Here is a 24255-nt window from a genome sequence, read left to right on the forward strand (position 1 = left end):
TGCTGCCCCGCCGAGCACCACTCACCGTCGCCGTTGGTCCGGGCAGCCTTTGCGCCGCCGCCAGCCCGGCGGCGACGCGCGGCTGCCCGTGGGGCGCTCCCCGCCTGCTCCCTCGGGCCGCTCCGGGGCGGCCAACCTAACCCCTGCTGCCTTCGCTGATGTGGCCAACGGCAGCCATCCAAACAGTGGCACCCCTCAGGATGCCGAGACCTGACAGGAGACTCCTGCTGACCTCAGGAGGAGTTGGAGGGGGTCCGCAAGTAGCAGGCAGGGCTGCCTGCGCTGCCCGCAGGCTCCTCCGTCATCCTGGGCTGGCAGGGCTGCCCTGCGGCCCAGGGGTTCCTGCCCTGCGGCCCCTGGGCCGGCTGAGGTGACCCGCGGTGTGGATGAGGGGCCGCGCCATGGAGGACAAGGCTCTCCTGCCCGGGGTCACCACACTGCAGCCCTACAGCCAGGTGCTGCGCGGCATGAAAAATAACTTATTTTACCCGTTTTCTTCTGAAGAAAAATCTCCTTGTTTCAAACAGGTGACTGGAAAGCCATCAGTTTGTGGCCAACACATTATTTTACACCGCTGCCTGTTACTTCCCAGAAGTGCTCGACAGCATTTAAACTCTAATTCCTTTTTTTTTTTTTTAAATGCTGATACTGAGATAATCAAGGATTATTTGTCAGAACTGATCGGACTGTTTCATACTTTCTTTTAACATCTTTTCTCTTGGAGAGAATATTCTGACGGGGGCTAAAGAACAACCACAAAATGGAAACAGCTACCCTATTTTTATGCCTACTGAAGTTGGTAGACATGAATCCAGCCTAACTTTGGAAAAAAACCTGACATGGTTCTTTAGGTGACCTAAAGAGGAATTACAGATTTTGACACCAGAATTGCCTTCGATGGTAGATGTCAAGGCCCTGAGTGCACTAACTTAGTGGCCTGAGCAGCCCACGGCCCAGGGACCCATGTCAGCCCCTCGGCGCCTGTGATGCCGCAGCAGGGCCCGTCTCCAGCCCTGCCATGGCCTAAAGGGGGTGACCTGGCCTGCAGGCGTACAGAGATCGCGACTGTGGGTTCGCAGGATTCTGTAATACACGAGGACACAAAGGCTTCATCCTCTAAATTTCTCTACTTCACTACAAATTACCACAAAATAATTGCCACTAACAAGTATACCTGTGATTAATAAAGCAAATACGTACCCATCTCAAGCTATTACAAATTACTATCAGCAATCAACAATAGCAGCAATGAATTGTATAGCAACAATCAACATTATAGCAGCAACCAGTAAGAGCAACAACCAAGTAGGTATTTACTATTGCAGGTTACTACAAACTTACCATTAGTGAAGCAACTTACCAACAATATAACGGCAGATACATTATGACAGATTACTTGTATGGATATAGAATAGCAGTATCACGTGAACTAGATTTCAGAAGGGACCAAACCACCCTGGAGTGGAGGACACACCAGTCCCAGAGGGGGACCTGACCATCCCAGAGGTGGGAGGGCAGACCGAGCCGCCCCCAGCAGTGGTCCCAGAGGGGGACCATGAAGTTACAGAGCCTCACGTCAAAGATGATCCGCAGCACAGAGTCTGGAGTCAGCCAGGCGTCCCCGGTGGGAGTCCAAGATCCCCTAGCAAGTTTCTGCAGAGAATTCAGCCTGTTTAGGAAAGGAGAAGTACGTGCAGCACGGGATGTTCTCAGAGAGAAAGGCTCCATTTTGGAAAAAAATTAAGTCATTTTTATATCATAGAGACATAGGAGGCTATAGGACACCACCACTGTGAGCAGCCAATAGGTGCTGTTAATTTCAGTTTTCCACCTGGAACAGCCAATAGAGGATGACGTTTGCTGTTCTTTCAGATCAATTTTTATTTTGCCAGGCTGTTTTCCTTTTCTTGCCGGTAGAACAGCCAATGGCAGTTACCAGTTCTTAGTTTCTCAGGGTGTTTTCCCCTTTCCCAGACTATTCACCTTTTCAGACAAAAAGTTGCCGTTACAGTTCCTTGTTTCTGCACTTATCGATGGTATCTCAGGATGTCTCTGGTTTCTAGATACCCAGCTGTATTCAAAAAGAGGCCGGCTGCACTTTTCAAGGATGCTTCTGGTTCCCAGGCTCACAGTTCCCAGGCTGACAGGCATTTTCTCTGCCGGTGTTTTTCAACAGACATTTTCTTCTGTTCAGTCATTTTCGCTTTCTAGCCAGGCCACCTCTTTGGCTGCTCACATCAAGCTCCCCACAGCCCTGCCTCGCCTTGCCCACAGCCTGATTGGCCAGCCCAGCCTCGGCCTGGCCATCCCAGGGCTGTGTCTGGTACTTTAAAACTCAATTGCCATTCTCTAGAAACCCAACCACACAAGCTTATACTTCAATAACACATCATCCAGCATTAGCTAAAGGCAGCATAAGGATTTTAAATGTAATCAGCTTTACTGCTTTGCTAGACCTCTAGCTTCAATATATAGTCTATTTCATTGTTTACTTGCAATTACATTCAAACCTAATTGAAGTGTGGGAACACTAAACTATTACTAAATATTTTTAATATTTCAAATTTTCTAAATGCCCTTATTTTGGACTATGTACCTCATTAAGAAACTTGATCTGTTAGCAGGATAAATTATCCTTATTCATAGATCTACTTGCAGGAATAATTACTGCAGCTGTGAATGAATTAAATCCTTTGGAAAGGCCTTGTTATATTCAAAATAATATAAAATTTGCCATTTACATGGTGAGACAAAAATATATGTTGAAGTCAACTATATGAAAAAAAATGCTTTTGCCTTTTCAGAGAAACTTCTTAAATTGTCACTTGATGTCTTCTCTTAACATAGAAACGTGCTTTCTGACTCCATGGTGGCCCATGGAACTACTGAAAGTACACTAACACGTACAAATGGATTCTGAATAAGGATTTTTATGTTAAACTGTTCTGAGTCTGTCTAGCTACTAATGTCAGCTCTTCTTTCACAAAATATGTTTAATTGCTGAGAACATAGGGGAATAAAATTATTCATATCTTTGCTTAATAACCATGGTTAGACAACCATAGAAAGGAAAGAAATTTGCCCCTGAAGCACCAATTCCATCCTTGTTTTAGCTGTCATACTCCAATGCTATCTGTAAGACATATACCTGTCAAAATACCTTAATACAGTACCAACAGGTGAGGAACAGAGTATCATCTCAGTGTTTAATGTGCTTTGTCAGAGCTTTGTTTAGGGTATCTCAAAATATATAATTTCAGAGTTATCACCAGATGTGTATGACACATTCTGCTCTTTTTTCATTGAATGTGGAACCATTTTAAATTTAAACCACTTAGCAGTATTTATTGCCTGCCTCCCTCCAGAATTATCTTTCCTTCAAGATTTTTGTCACGAGGCAAATACATATAAATGTTTTGATGGAACACAAGGAATGTATTTGGCTAATTAAGGCTATACCATTTATGATATATACTGTTTGTTATATATGTATTCTGACATGTGTTTAATAAGGAACAGATGTTTACGTAAATCATTAACCATGTCCTTCTGAAGACAACACAGGAACGAATCAACCTTAAGATTAGACAATGGGACAATCAATGGGACAAGCAAGGAACATCCCAGCAGTTAACACCATAGTTAAAAGATAAGGACACAAGATATTCAAGGATCAGCAAAAACCTGGTGCCAACTAGGTGAAAGGGGACGAGGAAGACTACCGGCCTTCATCGGAATGACCCCAGCCCAGAATTATTTGGAAGATCTGCGCAGGCGCAACTAATTAGCATGAGAAGCGGGGGTAGGCGTGGTCAGATAATAAATATGTATAGACTTTATTAGAATATTCATTATTCAATTGTATAAAAGTGATGTGATTTTTGTCGTGGGCATGCACGATAGGTGGAGGGATCCCCCGTGCATCCAGCGCGCTGCAAATAAAGAATATACTACTCGAACGAATTCGTGAATCAGTTTATATTAAAATCTTCCTAGACAAAGCTTGAGGGAAATCAGATTCAATCTATTTTAACTGTGAAGTTTAAAAAGTGAAGCTTTGTTGTCACTCTTTTAGTTTTCGTGTGTGGTTTTTTTTCCTTCTTTTTCATTCCTCCTGTTTCATGACTGGTGTCATACATATAAAAAAAGCGTTTACAACTGGCTGTGTAGCTGTGTAATATTGTGCTGCCCTCAGTGTTGTTGCCTGGTCATATTGATTTGTCTGTTTTATAGTTAGGAAATGGCTTATGTGTAGAAGTGCCGCCCGTGATTACCCCTCTGCAAGAGCCATCCCCATGCTAGCAGCACCCAACACCTCCAACTAAACGCAGTTTATTTTATGAGTTTACCCTCCAAACTCTGTGGGCAGTGCTGATGTTCACAAAAGCCCCCTTCCTGCCTCAGCCCAAGCCCTATCTTGATGGGCCCCTGCGCCCCGGAAGGCCTTGAGACACTGGTGCTGTCTGTTCTCCTTGTGCTCTGTGCCAGGGCCCACACGGCTTTCCTCTCGGAAACCTCTGCCAAGGCAGCGGGGCCGCCGGAACAGGATTCACAGCAGTTTGTGTTTCTCCTGCAAACTTGCATGGAAAAGCTAAGGGCAGCCCTGCCAGAAGCAGTCACTGGGCTGCAGGGCGCAGTCCCAAGAAGTCACGCAGATATCTGGGTTGGATTTGATGCGGCAATAAACAACAGTTCTGGCTGCAACAGCCTCTCTTGGCACCCCAGTACCTCCCCGCGGCCGCAGCACTTCACAGCTTTGATCCCTCCACGGAGCCGCCAACAGCCCCCCTCCCCCCACCCAACTCGGATCCCTCCGCGCCTCCCTGGGCCCCATCACACCTACTCAGCGAGGGCGGGCCAGCCGAGTGGGCGGGGACAAGCGAAAAAGACGGGCGAAATCACCAATCGCGAGGCGGAGACGGCCGGCCGTGATCTGTCGACCCAGTGAGCGCCGCGGGGGGCGTGGCCGCGAGAGGAAGCGCGGGGCGACGGGCGACGGCCGCCGCGCGGGGACGGCCGCCATGGCTGACGAGATCAGCAAGGCGCAGGCCGCCCGCCCCGGCGGCGACACCATCTTCGGGAAGATCATCCGCAAGGAGATCCCCGCCAATATCATCTATGAGGACGAGCAGGTGCGGGCGGTGCGCGGCCGCCCCCCGCTCGCAGCCGCCCGGGTCGGGGGGTGCCGTTGAGGCGCTCAGGAGCGCGGCGGGGCGGGCGGGACGGACGGACGGCGCCTCTCCGCATCCTCCTGCAACGTCCCTAAAGCGTCGGGTTCCTTCGGTGCGCGGCCCGGCCCGGCCCGGCGGGCGCCTGAGCCGATGCAGGGCTGCAGGTGCTGCCCGGCCCGCCTCGGCCCCAGCCCTGCTGTGTCACCGGCCTGTGCGTGGAGGAGGGTCTCTGGCGCTAACGCACCCGGCGGCGGCCGCTGGCATTCGCCGTTGTCGCGGCCTTACGGCATTGCGGACCGTGCAGGCTTTACTGCCAAGGGACGGGGCTTCTCGCGCCTGGTGGAGGAGGGTGGTCGTGAAACCTTAGATCAGCCACCCGCGGGCAATCTCCTTGTGGATTCCGGGCGCGTTTATCTAAAAAGCGCACCATAACTAGCTGCTTTTGCACTTCAGAAATGCAGGTCTCGATGTGCCTCTCAGTAGCATTATGGAGATACAGCTGTGCCTGCCAGGCTTTGGTTGTGAATGTCTGAGAGGGATTATTTAAGTAAGGCATTATAGAGAATTACAGCTTTTCTGGTCTTCACGGAAGTCTGGAACTGGTCATTCTGCAGGCTGCAAAAATCGGTTTCTGTGGTGAGGTGGGACTGGTAGCATTCTGTGATGCTGGTGCACCACAGCGTGCTAGGAGCTAAGTGGAATGGTTAGCTTATGAAAAAATGTAGCTGTTCTCTCCAAGATGTAAACTAAACTAGTATCCACTATAAGCCCCACCTTTTTTTTTTTAATTGAAATACTGAACATTAACAGGGGTGCTCTTTTTTTGAAATAAGGGATTATCTGCAGTGTAGAATATAGACTCACTAAAGATGCTGTTTGCCTGATTTGTGTGCTTAAAAATTATACATAGCTTAAGAATATTGGAAATTTTCACTGCTTTCCAAAAATCATGCTTATGTTACTGCTCTGTTTATGTGAGGGTGGGCATCCTTTCTTTACACGGGTCAAGGCTGCATGAGGTTATTCCTTCAGTGGTAATGGCTACAGCAGTGTAACCTGAGCACTGTGCTTGATAGAGAATCAGGCCATTGACTTTGATGAGTGACTTGAGAGCATATAACCTACTCTGACTGCCATTAGTGCAGAATATTTTCTGGAAGAGTAATTACCTGCAGTATCTTAGTTAATTTTTACCTTAAACTACGCAGAAATGCAGAACTGCTTTTAGAGTTTAGTTGACTATGGAGGATGATCTTTAATTCATTTTATTGACTCTGAAGGTCTTTTTAGAGCTGGCTGGAAATGTTACAAGGAGAAATGTAAGGAAGGCTTTTAATCATTAATTGACATGCAGAGAAAAGGAGATAGTAACAAGTACAAAGTCTCTGGACTTTGTGGAATTAAGCCTTATTACTGTTGTTTTAGTTTAATCTAAACTTGCGGAAGTGAAGGTTGGTTTACTGTGCGCTCATGGACTTTCTGTGATGTGCTTTTGTTCAGTACTACTTCTGTTCTCTGTCCCAGAGGAAATTGTTTGCTACTGGTCTTCGGCTCGCTAAATTCTTTGACTCAGTTTGGCCATTTGCATTCTGCCTCTGTGTGGACCACATAGAATAGAAAAACTGCTTACAAACTGATCAAATCAAAGTAAGATTTATTTAATTAGGTGCAAATTAGTTTTATTGATCCATTCTTTGCTTACCATCCTTCTCTGTTTGGGAGAAACAAGCAGTTCATCAGATATTTAAAACTGGGCATTATCTTCTTAAAGATAGCTTAAAATAGGACAGGTTGGGGCTATACAAGATAAGGCATTGTTAATGTAAGTAAAGTTCAGGCTTTTTACCACCTTTACTCTTGGCAAAGGCCACAAGTCCTCAGAGCAGAATTAAAAAGCAGCATAGTCACATAGAATATTCACTTTAGGGATTCACAAATAACTGAAAGCATCTAGGAAATACATATTTTGAAGAATGTAAGGTATATGTTTATAAGTATGCACTCTTTGTGGCATAACTCAACCAGTAACTACCAGATGTTTTGCTGTTAAATGTGATGGGTAAGTCAGAGATGCCCTTTGGTTAGCACTGGCAGTGCATGCTCAGTGTGGGCACCTGCAGATTGTGGTGGTTGCAGTAGCAAGTCCGGGTTCTGTGGTTGGCCATTTGCACAAAGAGGCATAGCTTTCTTTTCTCTTTGCTTTCTCTTCTATTTCTCTTACCTATTGGAAGTTCCTAATTTGAAATGTATTTCATGTAGTTAGGTGCTGCATGCAGTTTCTGATGGATAGTAATTTTGGTACTTGCAGAAAATTAGTTGGAGTCAACTACTTACTACAGATAGTTGTTCATATTTCAAAAGTGATGCCTTTCCCTCAATTTGAGAATGTCTGAAGTAGAGCCAGCCTTAATATGTTATTCTGAAATAATCTTTTTCTGAAGCACTTGGTGCTATTGAGAACAGAAATGTAATATGTCCTCAATCACATACCTTCAGGTTCTTTGAAATTGCCTTGCTATCTTTGACCAAGGCAATATTCAGACATAACTGGAAGATGATTAGCAACTCTTTGCCATTTGTTTTATTGAACAGGGTGTTAATAAAAAAGTGAAATAAGCATAAATGTACTTTTTATAGGCATGCATGCCATCAGCTCTGTTAGTTGTTATGCATATGTGGAAATAATAAATCATGAACCTAATTGCATATTACCTTGCTGAGAAGACTATAGCTTTTAATAATACTTAACACGAGTAATGATTATTTTTTTCATACCAGCAGGTCTTGCTAAGTAGGTGTTTTGTGTTTAGAAATTAGAGGACTTTGAATAATATATCACTCCAGAAAAATCAACATCTCTGCTTATGTTTGAGGTATCTGATAATCTGCTTAAGTATGTATTTAGTGGGGCATATTGATTTACTTAAACTCTTGCCTTTCTCTGAAGCAAATTATCTTTTAACTCTTTGCTCTTCCTCCAGTGCCTTGCGTTCCATGATATTTCACCCCAAGCTCCAACACATTTCCTAGTGATTCCTAAGAAGCCAATTGTCAGGTTATCTGAAGCAGAAGATTCTGATGAATCTGTAAGTACTCTAGAAGCTTTCTGTATACCAAACTGTACCTCTAATTACTTCATAATTTTCTAGACTCGCCCCCTTTTCCTCTTGACATTTCAAAGAGGCAGAGTAGTTTTCCAATACTATAATCCTTTTCCTCTAGCTTAGAATGGGAATGGAGTTAAGGTTTTCCAGTAAAAGTAGTGTTACTAAGCGAAGTGTATCTCTGGGTATGTGTTTGCAGTGCAAAATGCATTATTATTTTGGAGTACAGTCTTGATGTCTGTTTTCATGGTTTACAGGCAGTAGTACTTATTCTAATATGGGCTTGGGGTTTTTGGCAGGTCAGATACAAAGAAAGGGAAAGTTAGCTGAGAGGTGCTGAATATTTCATTTGTATACTATACACATCAAGTTCAAAGATTTTATAAACCTTTACATGATAAGATAAAGTTTCTTTTCTACCAGAATTATCCATGTTGCCTGAAGAAGTAATGGGGGCTTTAACCATTAGATAAATGTAGCTTCTGTGACACTTTTGTAGTCTGTTATGGTCTAGCTTGAAAAAAATCTATAGCTCTTTTTTTCCCTATATTATGCCTAGTCAGTCTTTATAGCTTTTCTTGGAAAATGTCAGTTGCGGGCAGACGACAATTTGAAGAGCAGTGGCTGAATTTCTACAAATTAGCTTATTGGCTTATCTGAATGGTTCTCTGCTCTCATTCCTTCCTTTCCTGCCCTCTCCCCTTTTTGTGTGTTTTCTGTTCGTTTTTTTCTTTTTTTTTTTTTTTTTTTTCTCCTCCAGCTTCTTGGGCATTTAATGATTGTTGGCAAGAAGTGTGCTGCTAACCTGGGCCTGACCAATGGATTCCGGATGGTTGTGAATGAAGGGCCTGAGGGTGGGCAGTCTGTCTATCACGTACATCTCCATGTTCTGGGTGGTCGTCAGTTGGGCTGGCCTCCTGGCTAAGATTTTTACACCACAAGAGTTAACTGCATGCATACAGACTACCACCAAATAGATTTAATATGTTGTCCATCAATCTAGCCACTGTTAATGTTTTTTTTTTTTTTTTGAATGTGTGTCTATGAAGGGTAATAAAGGCTCTGAACAACATTTGCACAATAAAGATTTAGCATGTGGGAATCATCTCTGTCTGGTGTGCCTTACTGATGGAAACAATTCTGCAAGTTAAAATGGTGTTCTATGGAGTTTAAGTATGTAGCGTGTTTCAGTCTGCTGTTAACAATCTTCTGGACATAGTGATTAGCCGAGGCATTTGAAACCTGAAGGTGCAACTGCTTAGCAATCTTTCATGTCTTTTGGGAAGAAAACTTGTAAGCTTTTTGAATGTGGTATGTAAATATTCATAAAGCCAGTGTAGGCTTCTGCTAAAACTTTTTAAAAAAGTGTTGTATGTGTAATTCCAAACATGCCATGCAAGGGCTGTGTCAGTACGGTGCAATGTGTTAGAAATGTACAGATCCTGTTGGAGCCCTCTGTCAATGGCTGCTTTGTAAGGCCCCATCTTTCTGATGAGAAGGGGTAAAACAATAGCTTAATGGCAGCTGTGATAGTTCCATAGCACATTGGTATTTACTTCTACGTCGTGATTTTGATGGAATTGAGCACCTGAAATGAAAATACTGAACTGTGTCTGTAGGGCCTTGTAAGATGCTCAAAGCGTTTCATGTTGGCACATAAGCAGCATAATGTAGTTTGTATACATTTTAGATTCCAGATTTTATTGGGCGGAATTTGTCCTTCAGTGAATAGTAGTTTCTCTATGTTGCTGCATACAGTTGTTCATGCAACACAGTCATCAAATCTCCAAGACAAGGAATTTTCCTGAAGTTAGGGTTACAGATGTGTCTGCCAGTGTAAATATAAAGCAACTTTCTTTCTGTTAAAATTGAAAGTCCCAGCTAACCCGTTTTTATGATGGAAGATACTTGGAAGTCTGTAGTCAGATACCCTAAGAAAAACTGGGGTATTTGTGAGCACCACTTCTCCAGAGTACAGTTTTAACACTAAAGGTGTTAGAGAAAGAAATGTGGGAGTGTAGAAAGTGGACAGGTAAAGGCTGTGAGTTGTAATATCTATTCAGATAAAAACTTGTAAGTTTGGTAAAGGTATTTGGATTCATTCAACTTGAAAGTATTCTGCAAGTACTTCTGAAGGTTCTGAACCTTCAGAGTTTTTACCCTAAGACATGACTTCAACTGGAAAATCAGCTAGCACTTCTGAAGGCGGCTGGTCTATAGTTGAGTTAGGAATAAAAAGGTGGTCCTGTAGTGGTAGCCTGACAGCTGTTCTCCTGGATGTCCTGCACAGAAGTGAAGAAGAAAACCACCCAAACCCCAGAGATACAGCATCCCTGAGCAGAGACCTGAATGTGTATCGTGAGAACGAGGTATCACTGGCAGATACAGTGGGGCTGCAGTAAAGGTTTATGGCTGGGAAACTTGCTATCAGAACAAATTCATGAAAGGCACTTAAGGATATCGAGATTAACCACCGGCACCCAAATGTGGGAAAGGGCATGTGATATGTGTACTACTTTCACTTTTCTAATTTCTGTTCTCCTATACGTATGCTTTATACCAGCATTGGCATTTGTGAATTAAAGCATGACTGGAAGTTAATTGCATCGCTGCTGAACCGTGTATGAAAGTAACCCAGCAAAGCTTTTGTTGCTTTACTTGGAATCTGACTTGCAGATGTACGTGTTTCAGGAAGGTAAGAAGATTTCTAAGGGAGGGCAGAACCATGGAATTGTTGCAAGGGTAGCCATGAGGTGAGCTTGCTAACCAGTCTAGTTGTGCTTCAGTTTCAGATGAGTGTGTTCTGCAGTACCTTGAAAACCAAAGATTGATGCTCAAATGATGAGAAGAGTAGTACTGAGCTTAAGACACCTGTCAGACAACGGTGAACCCAATGTGGGAAAAATATAATTGGAGGAAAACTTTCTTTTTCCTAATTTGTGACTGTTAAGAGATCACTGAACCTTCAGGAAACGGGACAGAGGGGTATTAGTTGCCCTCTTCTAGCTCTTAAAAGCACCTGTCAGTTTGTTGCTAAAAGGTAGACTTCAACCTCCCTGCCATCAATTTCCTTCTGCTTGAGTTGCAGTCTGTTACTTCTGTGGCTAGGTAATAGGCTCTGGTACAGCTGCTCTGCCCAATAATTTTGAAGGCCAGTTACGAAGTGAGCTATGTTAACTGCATTACAGGGAGACAGCAAACTTCATCTTGGATTTAAAAAAACCAGGGAGATGGACATGGGAAGGTAGGGTTATCCTACGTAGCCCTTCAATTCTACCTTACTGACAGATCTGAGACACCCACTGGAAGATGTCTTGGTCTCTTCTATTTCTCCAAGTAATCAAATGTAGTTGGATGACAAAAGCCTGTAAGCACCCCAAGGACTTCACCTTTATTTAATCTTCATGAGCAGAAGGTGGAAATTACTTGCCCGAAGTAGACAGAAGCTGATGTATGATCTGAAATTGAATTGCTGTAGTGTTAGCGTCCTCTTAACTGAATGATTGAGCTAGGCAACATCTACTGTTATGTCTCTGTAAACTCCCTGAGGTATCTGGAAGGTGTTCCTGCTATGTTCCTGGCTATGCTCAAGCCGTCTCTGTGTTTAGGTTTTGTTTGCATCTGCTGCATGTTCCATAAGGATTAAACTAGGCAAAAAGACTGATACCTTCAGGAATGAATGACAGGGACATGTTTGAAAGAGCCATGGAAGACTTTGAAGGGTCCACGCTAGCTCCATGTTGCTGTGGAGCTACAAGAGAGTTCCTTTTTCTTTAAAGCCAGTGACTGTGCTTAGACTGTCCTGGTTCTGGGATTTAAAATTACACAGAGACCCAAGTAACCCTCTGATGAGTGTCCGAGAGAGCGAGCTAAACTACGCATGTGACGTTTATGTCAGTTTTTAAAATGTCAGTCACTGAGTTTGAACTAACATCTCCTAGGTACGAAATTTTACATTCTTTTAGGTATTGAGCTGTCCAGTGTTGTTGAGCCAAGCTGACCACAGGTACCCATGCAGTTCTTGAAAATCCCATGATGGTAACTGTTGCAGATTTGGACAAACCATCCTGACTTAGGCTACAGTTGTCTTATTTTCTCCTTTTTGTTTGTTATTCTGTGTTGGAACTCATTTCTGTGGACCAGATTGAATTTCTCTCGAGCACTGTGTTAATCTTTTATCTGATTATGGCTGTATTTGCTATGGATTTAAATAGAGAGTTCTGTCTTCATTCTGTCTGTTTCTTCTCCAGTTATTGGGGAAAAAATAATCTTGTTTTATTGTTATTTCCAGTTATGAATTTCTGTTCTTTTGACAAACTGTAATAGTGTACTCCAGCCAGTTCATAGCTGAGCTTGAAGAAACTGGGGAAAAACCAAAACCTAGGCTAATACTGTTGGGCAGAGCTGTCCGCTGGGGTTGGCCACCAGGTATATGCCCTGTACCAGTCTTGAAGGAGTTGCAAAGGAGATGTAGGCTTTATTAGACTGTAACGTGCTTAAATCCCACAGTTGGGCTAGTTACAGGGCTGCCAGGTGGAAAAAACCCTTGGATCTAAGCCTAAAATGCAGAGTCTTCTGTGTAGAAGTTGAAGGGGGGGGGTGGTTTAAGGAGAAGTTACTGCTTTCATGACTGGGGTAGGAACATGACTCTTTGGAGATGGGAAACTTGGGAAATATCTGGTGATCCAGCCCCTCTTAGCGGGAAGCTTCAAGAGAGCTAATGCTTTTTTTCTGAGAAACAGAAGGATCTTGAGAGAAAAAGCATCTAGAGATTCCAGAAGAAGACTACCTCTTCTCAACTCATGGTAAAAGTGAAAAAGAACTGGCAATCCTGCATGCAAAGGGTAAAAACCGTAAGTATTAGCCTGTTGGATGTTCTGTGTGTTGGAAACCTAGCAACACCTATGAAGATGTTACTGAGAAGATGTGAGCTTGGTTAACTTGGTCCTGGTAAACTTGGTCAAAACACAGCCTTACAGGAGACAATGCCCTGAGGATGTCAAGGGTAAAGGAACAGTAAGTGAGGCTGGAGCTGTAGTTCCTGACCCCTTTGTTAAGAAGGATTTGTACTGTTGGTTTGGCTGAAGGTCAAGTACCAGTCAGTCTTTTGTAACTGAGATTTCAGTAGCAGAGAAGACTCAGAGCTGAGAATAACTGTACTCCAAAACAATCAGGTATTTTTATTTTGTTGTAGTGGTAGCTGTGCTTCTGTCAAATTTTGTCAATGTGAAAATTCTGTTACTGTGAAGAAGATAGCAAATTCCCTAGAAAGTTGATAAGACATCATATTGGTAGTGTATGTTGGTTGAAAGATGGAAACTAGATGTGGAAAAGCCCCACCCTACTATCTCACAGTAGGGAGGAAGGAGAGTTCTGCCTTGCTAGTGGCTTATATTTTGATTAAAGCTTGCAGGGGCCTTGGAGTTGTATCCTCTTGCAAAACAGGAACAGTTCTGTCAATTCATTCATAAAATGTGTATCTGTGCTGCAGGTACTTTTTTTTTCTTCTCCAAGAGCCAGTCTCTAAACGCTGTTTTGCATAAGCAAGGACGTATGATCAGTGTTTGAGACCACAGCAGCTAGCGCTTATTGAAGCAGCTGGTTGGAGCCACAGTATTTTAGTCTCTTACAAGGTCATTTACCCTTCCAGAGTTGAGATAATGCTATTTATCCCTATGCCTGTTTTATTGTTATAGATCTATATAGTAAGATCTAGACTATGGTGTGTGTGTGGTGTGGGTGGAATAACAATTCCAGAAGCTTCATTTCAGGAAGGAAGTGTCTGGGGGGAAAACGAAAGGGAGAGGTGAGGAAAAAAAGAAATAGAGTAAACTGAATGTCATGATTGAATGGGGTGATGCTGCAGTGAAAATCTGTGCCTGTGTATGTTGTGTTAGGGCAGGAAGGGGGATATTCTCATGAAAGGCCCCTTCTGCTTTCTTACATGGCACTGGGAACTTGTGTATTCCCAGTGTTGTTCTCTGGATCCTTGGCTCAGTGCACAGGTGTAGCAATCTGGAGGTGAAGTTGCATAACTCCAGAGAGTGGTTGCTCCTCTCTCATTCAGCTCCGTGGTAGGGGTCTGTCTCTGTCAAACAACCCAGTGCAAGCCAAGGGAGTCTTGGCACCTTGATTTGCATCGGAGCTCATCCACCTGTCTATAACATTTCTGTACTCTTGCACAGAGGGGAGGTTCCAATAAGCTGTGGTGACAAACCTAACATCACAGTACTTACATAGGTCTTCCTTTCGAACACATTCAATGATTGGGTTGCAAATGACACTGCTTCTTATTGATAGTGTTCGTTCAGTGTTATTTACAATAATTTCTGCAAAATGATTTAACTTTATTTAATTTTTAGTCCAAAAACTTTACCCCATAAATTGCATCTGGATCTCAATTTAGTGAGAACACTTGGGTTTATGCTTGATGGAATTAATCAGCTCGTCGCTGCCTTTTTTGTAGTTAGAAAAACCTCATTTGATTCTTAATATTGTGGCTTTTTTATCATTTAACAGCTCAGCAGTGTCCACAAAATTGCTTCCGTTTTTATTCACAGTAGAGCAAACATGCATTTGCTTTTCCAGCTGTGACATAGAAACATTCAAGTTTTGAATCAAAAGTTATGAAGTAAGTGGGAGGCGTTGTACAGTTCACTTTTTGCTCTGAGGCACCTCTGTGGATTGCATCTCGGTCTCCCTGGAGACTCCGGTTATCATTAAGTCATAAGCTAGCCTGGGGCCTTCCTCTGTTATTTCTGCGCAAACAGAATGGAAATTCAGCTTCATGGCCAAACAAGATGCATCGTGACTGTAGTCCAGTGGTTAGGACACTTATTTATATCCAGTGAAGTTTAGCTTAGAGAATTGTGGAAAACACTGTCATCCTGGTCCCAGAAGAGACATTGAACACCAGCATAAGGGTCAGGCTGATGTGACCGTTTTGCAGAGAAAGCTGGGAACAACAAGAGGGTATAATTATACTCCTGTACTTGAAACTCAAGTCCTCTGTCCCATAGTAAGGGCATATGAGATATGATATGCTGACTACTTTAAATGCAAAATATAGGATGCAAGGGTAGACATTTTGTAATAATTAGAATTTTCCTTCAGAGAGGTTTTCTTAATTAAAAGAAGAAAAAAAAGTTCTGACTGCATTTTGTAAGCGTCCTGATCTTGTTGGGGTGGTGGTGGTGGTATCTGTGTGCGTATGTGTGTGTAAGGTATGCTGTAAGCAGGCTTACCACACTCGCCCTCTTTGAAAAAATGTGGGTAAAAACGGAGCTTTCTGGAGATAACTGGGTAAAAGAAATGGGTTCCTTGCACATTTAAGCACTTGCAGGGCAAGGGTGGTGTTCTGTCTGGGTTTTTTGGACATGGGTGAGCTACGTATCTGTGTCATCTTTAGTATTGTTATCTTCAGAGTTGAATGAGAGGTCACGTGTGTTACAGAATTAGAAGAATGTGCCATCTATTGCAGAGGAAAAAATTATGAAACTGTTTGAGACCTTTACATGGGTGCATTTACCTTTGTAAGAGGTTTTGGTTTAGACTGTATTTATGATTAGTAGTAACACTTCTTCATCAGTATGTTAAGAAAGTGATTTCCTAAGTTCATCCCATGTATTACTGCGGGAGAAGAGAAAGTGTATAGCAGAACAATGACCCTTGTCTTCAGAAGAATGGACTTCAGCTTCTTGAGTGAGCTTGTAGATGACATCCCAGGGGAGGCAGCTGTGGAGCGTAAAGAGGCCCAAGGCAGCTTTTTGATTTTCAAGAATAGTCTCCTTCAGGCATAGGAACTTCATGTTTTGAAGTTTACAAGTCTGTGAACTTCAAAACATGTAGTTCCTATGCCTGAAGGATGTGGCAGGAGGTCCACGTGGCTGAATGGGGAGCTCTGACTGAACTCAAGTGCAGAAGGCACTTGTACATAGGTGGAAGTGGGGGTGGGCTGCAATAAACATTGCTGAGATGGAGTAGAAGAGCCAAGCTCAGCTGGAACTGAAATTTGTGGTGGATAAGAAGGGCAACAAGTAGGGCTGTTATAGCTGCCTAAGCAGCAAGAGTGGACTAAGGAACGTGTAGACCTGCTGAAGAATGGGGTGGTGGGCCTAGTAATGAAGTAGAAAAGGCTGAGTTACTGAACAGCTTTTTTTGCTCGCTCTTTACTGGCAAGGTCTGCTGTCTGGTTTCCTAGATCTGTGTGCCTAGAGGCCAGGTTTGGGCCATGGTAAAGGAAGATTGAGTTAGGGACTTCTTAAGCAATCTGGGCATACACAGGAGTTCATGGGACTGAGTGGGATGCATCCCGTGCTGCTGAGGGAACTAGTCAATGTCATTGTGAAACCTCTCTCTGTGATATTCAAAAAGGCACGATGACTGGGTGAAGTACATTATGACTGGAAGAAGGCAAGCATCACAGCTATCCTGAAGAAAGATAAGGTGGATTTGGGGAACTTAAAGCCAGGTAGCCTAATCGAAGTCCCCAGGAAGATCATGGAGCCAGTCTTTCTGGAAGCCATTTCCAGGCACATCAGGAGAAGGTGATTGGGAGCAGCAAGCACAGATTTACCTGGGCAAGTTGTGCCTAACCAACCTGATTGCCTTATACAATGATGTGGTTAGCAGTGTGGGTGTGGGGAGAGCAAAACTTTTGACACAGCCTCTTTGCATCCAAAGTGGAGAAACATGCATTGGATTGGCAGATTACCAGGTGAGTGGAAAACTGGCTGGACCGGTGAGCTCAAAGAGTAGGAGTTCAGATAGTGGCTGGTTAGACATGGCATTCCTCAGGTGTTTCTATTAGGGATGCTAACATTTAATGTCTTCATCAGTCACCTAGAAAATGGGAGTTCACAGATGACGCCAAATTGGGGAGGGGAATGACTGATAAGCTGGAGGTCAGGGCTGATATTCAGAGGCACTTGAACAGGTTGGAGAAGCGGACTGATGGGGGCCTTTTGAAGTTCAACAGAGTCAGGTGCAGAGTCCTATACTTGGAAGGGACCAGCCTCATGCAACAGGTACACTGGGGATTGACTGGCTAGAAAGCTGTCTTGCAAAGCAGGATCTGGGAATTTTGGTGGACAGCAAGTTGAACAAAAATCAGCAGCGTGTCCTTGCAGCATTGAAGGCCGAGCCCACCCTGGACAGCATTAGCAGCAGCTTAATAGAGGGAATTCATTAATCCCCTTAATTCAGCACTTGTGAGATGGTGTCTGGAGTGCTGTGTGCAGTTTTGGGCTCACCAGTACAAGGAAGATGCAGACATACTGGAGAGAGTCTAGTGGTGGGCCACTGAGATGGATGCTGGAGCCCATGATACACAAAGAGTCTGAGAAACTGGGTTGTCTTGTCTTGAAGATGGGATGGCTTGGAGGGGGCTTTCTAGTTTCTGTTTTCAGCTATCTAATGGGTGGTCATAGAGAAGACAGGCTCCTGGAGGTGCAGAGGGAAAGGGTGAGAAGCAATGGGCTGATGTTGCAGCAGGAGGCATTCTGAATAGACATTAGGAAAAAATGCTTCACAGTGAGGAAGGTCAAATGCTGGAGCAGGTTGTTCAGAGAGGCTGTGGCATCTTCATCCTTTGAGATGCTCAAAGCTTGACTAGACAAGGCCCTGAGCAATGTGGATCTGACTTCAAAGTTGGCTCTTGTCTGGGCAGGAAAGTGGACTAGACAGTCTCCAAAGGTTCGTTCCAACATTGTTCTGTGGTTCCATTAACAGCAGCATAAACATCTTCAAAGAAGATTCAAAATAAAGTGATGGAAACAACAAGAAAGCCACAAGGCAAAAAAGCAAAAAGGCAAAATTGCAGAACTGAAATAAAAAGCGTGTAAGAGAGAAAAGTCAGTTGTATTTGAAATCCTGTAATTTTGAAAGTATAAATTTGCATTTATAAGACTTTATAAAGTATGTATAGAATTTGTATATAATATATTCACTTTATATAGAATTTATGACGTATCTTACTCCTTTTGTTTTGAGAGTGGGAGAAATGCCATATTCAGCTGCTCATTGTTAGCCACAATTAATTAGAAATCAGTGGCTGGAAACTATTAATCAGAATGTGGAACACATTTCTTTTGAACACCAAAGGAAGAGAAATGGAACAAAAGAGAATCAGAGCTGTTACGAACAGACTGAATTTTCTGTCTTGAAAAATTCATGATTGTTTCTTGCTTTACAGGACATAAATGGTAAGAGAAGTGTGGATAATGTCCCCTGCTCCCTTTCCATCCCCTGATGGACTGCAACTGTCTTGGGATGTCAGTCAGCTACTGTTAATTCCTGTGTGAACTCAGACAGTAGTGCAGTTTTCAACCTTGTTACCTGGAAATAAGCTTGCTCTCATTTTCTTGGCTGATAGACCTTGATATGTGAAACTGTGCTGACACTGATAATGTTGATGGGCTCGGACAATTAGTGACGGTGACTGAAAAAACAAAAACCAAAGCTAAAATGGTGCAGCTTGTAGTCTACCTAAAATTTTCATTTTATAAAACATTGAGAGTTGTGTGAGCTGGTGCCCATCTCAGATGTTTGCTTGGTTTAAAATGTATGGCTAAAATGTAATTGGCTTTAAAAGTAAAGCAGAAAGTAATGTGTATGAGTTCTTGTTCGCCTTTATACAGTAGTGTCTGGACTTTTGACTGCTGCACAGCAATCCCAGGTGACTGCTGTTTGGATAGCAAGAGGCCAGTTCTGCTCTGCCTGCCAGATTGCCCTCATTGAAGAGAACCTCAACATTTCTGGTGCCAAGTCAGGTCAAAATTTCTGGCTGACAAGAGAAGCAAATCTTGAAAGAAAAGCTTTTGGTCAGATTTATGTGTTGGAGTTTTAAGATGTTCTGCCTGGCATTCTCGGGTTTTTTCAGCATCTGTTGTTTTATATAGCTGTGTAGATTTCAATATTATGACTTAACAAAATGGTAAATTTTTTTATTGGAAAAAATGATGAGTGAATGGCTACATGTGGTTAAAAGGGTAGATTCTTACGTAGTTCTGTTTCACAATGCTTTATTATAAACTTCTATAAAATATGCATGATGAAGTGTCAGTACATATACTTAATTTGACTGTTAAAAGATACAAAGCCGATTAATTTGATGTTGTATTAATGATAAGCTGTCCGGGAGTGGTTACAGCCAAACAAAAAGCTGTTCTATTAGTATTAGAGTCTGAAACTCCAACCCCCAAACTTCAGGTTGAATCTTAGTCCTCGAGTGTCATCTTGTATCTAGAATACTTAGAAAAGCTATCTCCTGTTTTGCTTATGTTTAGGAAAAAGTAGAAACAAAGGTGTACATGTGATGTAAATATACTTGCCCATATTGTAAATTGCGCTGCAAAGACTTACAAAATTAATTTGGTTAGTTGGTATTGTGATGTAATCAAACAGGAAAAATTATTTCCTCTGTCACCTGGATTTTTCTGTCTTTTGAACTTCTAATTGGCCGCCATAGTTTACCTGGATTAAGGAATTGAAAAATGATAGTATTTGGTGTGCGCAGGTGTTTAAAACTTTCTTCACTGCCCTGAAGGAACTGACCTGTGGCAGTTCCCTGGCTAAGCTAGACACTCGTGGCCAGCCATTAAAATTCTTCCTCTTTTCTTGCCCCAAACAAAATAAGCTATTGCTGGCTAGCACTACATTTTTCTAACGCATTGTGATTGGTCTGAACTTTCTTGCAGTTCCCATTTTGAAAAACACTGGAATAGATTTAAAAACAAAATAACTTTTAATCAGTCTTTCACAAGGAAATATTTTATTAGTTGTTTATCTTGAGCTGCTAAAACTTAAGAAATGAACTGCATCTGATCTGTTTCAAAGGTAATGTGACAAAATGAGATTAAAAAAATACATTATAAAAAATTAATACATTGTAAATGGAACAATGTCTAACTGCAAAAATATAAGGCTAGGACAATCACAAATCTAGTAATTGTGTAGTGCAATGAAAAGGAAGAAGGTGAATTTAAAGACAGATAACGGGATGATGGGAAATTGAGACTGAGAGAATAGGAGATTAAATAAATATGGCTTACGGAACTTGACTTCCAGTCCAGAGTTAGAGTATTGTAGTAAGTATAATTTTTATGTATATTTTACTGAAGTATTTTTCAAATGCTCTTAACAAATTTTTGCCTTTGAAACTTACACTGGTTTCAGTGGGAACCACATTCAGCCCGCCCTGAGCACTTCTAAAAATTCCTTATGTCCTGTCTGGCCACACCAGGGCATATTAAAACATAAAATTCTTGTGGTAGTGAAAAACGTTTTGGTACCCAATGAAGGACATCCTGATTCTAATGTGTGTTCTATAATTGAAATAATGTGTGCTCTGGTGAGAGGGTAAAATGAAAAATGCCACACCCAAGAATCCACAGTGAAATAGCCTTGTCTCTTTGTTACAAATCAGCATGCTGTCTTTTCAATGAAAGGATCATCCCTTAAAACGGCACATAAAACTTCTGAGCAAATTGTCTTCCTTGCTGCTTCTGAGCAAATGTACTTCGAGGCCGGGCCACTTGAGGGCAGCGTAAGACTATTGTTAAATTCAGCCTCTGGTGTTTCAACAGGGGCCTTGAGTATCTTGGCTTTTCACCTCATTGTAACAAAATGTGAATGCTAATATCAAAAGTTGTAAAAATAAGTGATTCAACTTTTTAGATGACTTCTTCTCTGATGCACAAAATTTCTTGTTTGCAGAACAGCATGCATCAGTTCAGCATGGTTGATATGGATAGATAGTCTTTTTCAGAGTTTTAGCTTTTAATTAGCGTGATACCATCTTAAGAGCTGCTGTGTGATAGTTCCGAAAAAAATCTTGCTGGTGTCCTTGTGCATCATGCATTGATTGTCAATGAGAATTTGTCGCATACACTTGTGTTTATATGAACTTGGTGTCTTCTGGAGGATCCTTTCCAAGAATTATCAATGCCAAGTGCTACCAAAATTATACTTAGTTTCATGTTTTGGAGGTGGAATGTGTAAAAACTTACCTTCACATCTAATAAATTGTCACTGCAGGCACATAAAACATATGGTGGTTACATAGCACTTTCCTATAGAAATCCTGCCGTTGCTGTCTCATTATTCAGAGAAGTACTAGATTATTGCAGTGTATCATTACATTTCTAGGACTATATTCAGAACATTCAGAGGGAAAGGGCCATAAAAAATCTCTGAGTAATAACTAGAAGTAGACTAACAACCACTTAACTGTAGTTTTCTTCTTAACTGTAATTACATAGCAATGTCATCTTTCTTTCAGAAACACTGGATTTATGCACAATATTATAAAAACCTCTACTGAATAATGCCGTCAACCAATTAATATTGATCAAGTTTTTTCAAATCACTCTTTAGATGGAGGGTTGCGTTTCAATCAGGAGGAGCATTAAAGTATAAAATGAGGGGCTGAATGGCACATGTTGTCAAGGGTATTCTGAATCTCACTGGCTCTTTTAATTTTTTTATTCCCCCCCCCCTTAAGTGGGCTTCTCGTATCTGTTTCACTAGCTCCTTCCATATGTTTTGATTTAAACTGCTGGTGGTGCCATGCATGCCTCAGAACCTTGCTGAAGCAGGAACCAATCCTGTGTATTTCATGGGCAAACACCTCAATTAACTGAGGGAAGAAATAATTTGACTTACAATATCTGCTAAGCAGTGATGATTGTATGCAAAGGTCTTGGGCTACAAGGATCAAACACGGAAAAAGCAAGCTTTAGAAAGCTGCTGTGTGAAAGCAGTTTTGATTTTGAGAGAGAATGAGAAAGTGAAAACAAATAAATGTTGTAGTCTAAAGCAGGATTAGGAATATTAATCTAGAACCAGATGAGAGTCAGGTTTGACTGGAATTCCTGTTATTTTGCCGTATTATTTTTGCCAAAAATTGTTTGCTGAACTTTAGTTCCTACTGCACCAATCATATACAAGTAGGAAATAGAAGTACGCTCAGACATGAGCTTCACCAGCAACTTTTAATTATATTTGGGCCTTAAAGTAAGATCTTACAATTTTAATTTTACCCAGCTGCTTCAAAAATAGCCTGTGTCTTTTTACAAAGTAGTGTAGTTAATAAGAAGAGTTGTAGGGAGATTTTAGTATTTAATTAAAGCATCTGATATGGGGAAGAAACAGACCAGCTTTTGTTCTCAGAAGCTCTCTTCATGTTTGGTGTAAAAGCTGTAGAAGTGTTTGTGCAAGTGTGTTCTACTGTATGATTACTTGTATTAACAACCTAATCCAGATGATAGAAAGCCCAACCAGAGGAGATGCATTACTGGACCTGTTGCTCACCAGGGCAGAGGAACTTATTGGAGAGATCTAGGCTGGTGGTAGCCTGAACTGCAGTAATCATGCCCTGGTGGAATTCATGATCTCGAGCTATATGGGCCAGGTGAAAAGTATAGTCAAGACCCTAAACCTTAGGAAAGTGAACTTTCAGTTGTTTAAGGAACTAGTGGCTGGGACACCCTGAGAAACTGCCCTCAGGAATAAAGGAGCAGAAGAGAGCTGGCACTTATTTAAAGACGTTTTTCTTAGAGCACAAAAACTCTTGATTCCCATGTGCAAGAAATCGGGCAAGGAAGGCAAGAGACTAGCATGGCTGAGTAAGGACCTCCTGGTCAAACTGAAACATGAGGGAAATGAATATGCAGTGGAAGGAGGGACATGCATGCTGGGAAGAATACAAGGATACCGCTGGGAGTGTAGGATGGGATCAGGAAAGCTAAGGCACAGCTGGAGCTAAATTTGGCAAGGGATTTGAAGAATAATAAGGGCTTCTACAGGTACGTTAGTCAGAAAAGGAAGACAAAAGAAATTGTAAACTCCACCTCCCTCCCGATAAATGAGACAGGAGATCTCTTGACAACTGACATGGAGAAGGCTGGGGTATTCAACAACTTCTTTGCCTGAGTTTTCGCTGGTAATTGCTCTTCCCACAGCTCTCGAGTCCCTGCATGTCAAGGCAGGGACTAGGGAATTGAAGTCCCACCTACTGTAGGAGAAGATCAGGCTCAAGACCATATGAAGAAACTGAACATATACAAGTCCATAGGACCCAATGAGATGCATCCCAGGGTCCTGAGGGAACTGGCAGATGTAGTCGCTAATTCAATGGCCCAATGTCCAAATGGAAACAAGTAACGAGTGGTGTCCCTCAGGGGTCCATGTTGGGACCAGTACTGTTCAATATCTTTATTAATAACATAGACAGTAAGATTGAGTGCAGCCTCAGCAAGTTTGCAGATGATACCAAGCTGAGTGGTGCAGTTGATATGCTAGAGGGAAGGGATGCCATCCAGAAGGACCTTGATAGGCTGGAGAAGTGGGCCAATGTGAACTTCGTGAAGTTCAACGAGGCCAAGTGCAGGGTCCTGCACCTGGGTCAGGGCAATCCCCAGTATCAATACAGACTGGGTGATGAATGGATTGAAAGCAGCCCTGCAGAGAAGGACTTGGGGATATTGGTAGATGAGATATTGGTAGATGAAAAATTAAATATAAGCTAGCAATGTCAACTTGCAGCCCAGAAAGTTAATTGTATGCTGGGCTTCATCAAAAGAAGCATGGCCAGCAGGTTGAGGGAGGTGATTGTACCCCTGTACTCTGTTCTTGTGTGACCCCACCTGCAGTATTGCATCCAGATCTGGGGTCCCCAGTACAAGAGAGACATGGACCTGTTGGAGTGGGTCCAGAGGAGGGCCACGAAAATGACCAGAGGGATGGAACACCTCTCCTATGAGGACAGGCTGAGAGAGATGGGGTTGTTCAGCCTGGAGAAGGGGAGACCTTATTGCAGCCTTTCAATATATAAAGGGGGCAACTTGCCAGAAAGATGGAGAAAGACTTTCTGAAACTGAAAGAGGGTAGATTTAGACTGGATATAAGGAAGACATTTTTTACAACGAGGGTGGTGAGACACTGGAACAGGTTGCCCAAGTTGTGGATGTCCCATCCCTAGA

General features: G+C 42.5%; 1 protein-coding gene across 1 annotated transcript; it reads left to right on the forward strand.

The window, feature by feature from the left end:
• Positions 1-4976: 4976 nt before the first annotated feature.
• Positions 4977-9380, forward strand: HINT1 (histidine triad nucleotide binding protein 1). The gene is made up of 3 exons (XM_076361959.1): positions 4977-5132; positions 8153-8257; positions 9036-9380. The coding sequence occupies exons 1-3, from the start codon at positions 5022-5024 to the stop codon at positions 9198-9200; spliced, it is 381 nt and encodes a 126-aa protein (XP_076218074.1). The 5' UTR covers positions 4977-5021; the 3' UTR covers positions 9201-9380.
• The last annotated feature ends 14875 nt before the right edge of the window (positions 9381-24255 follow it).

This window comes from Aptenodytes patagonicus, chromosome Z (genome assembly GCF_965638725.1).
Source record: "Aptenodytes patagonicus chromosome Z, bAptPat1.pri.cur, whole genome shotgun sequence".
Taxonomy (NCBI): Eukaryota; Metazoa; Chordata; class Aves; order Sphenisciformes; family Spheniscidae; genus Aptenodytes; species Aptenodytes patagonicus.

What these genes read in the sequence shown, in the direction of transcription:
- HINT1 (XM_076361959.1), top strand. Translation starts at nt 5,022, where the DNA reads ATGGCTGACGAGATCAGCAAGGCGCAGGCCGCCCGCCCCGGCGGCGAC. An exon ending in TCATCTATGAGGACGAGCAG is followed by an intron (nt 5,133 to 8,152) that starts GTGCGGGCGGTG and finishes CTCTTCCTCCAG; the next exon opens with TGCCTTGCGTTCCATGATAT. An exon ending in CAGAAGATTCTGATGAATCT is followed by an intron (nt 8,258 to 9,035) that starts GTAAGTACTCTA and finishes TTTCTCCTCCAG; the next exon opens with CTTCTTGGGCATTTAATGAT.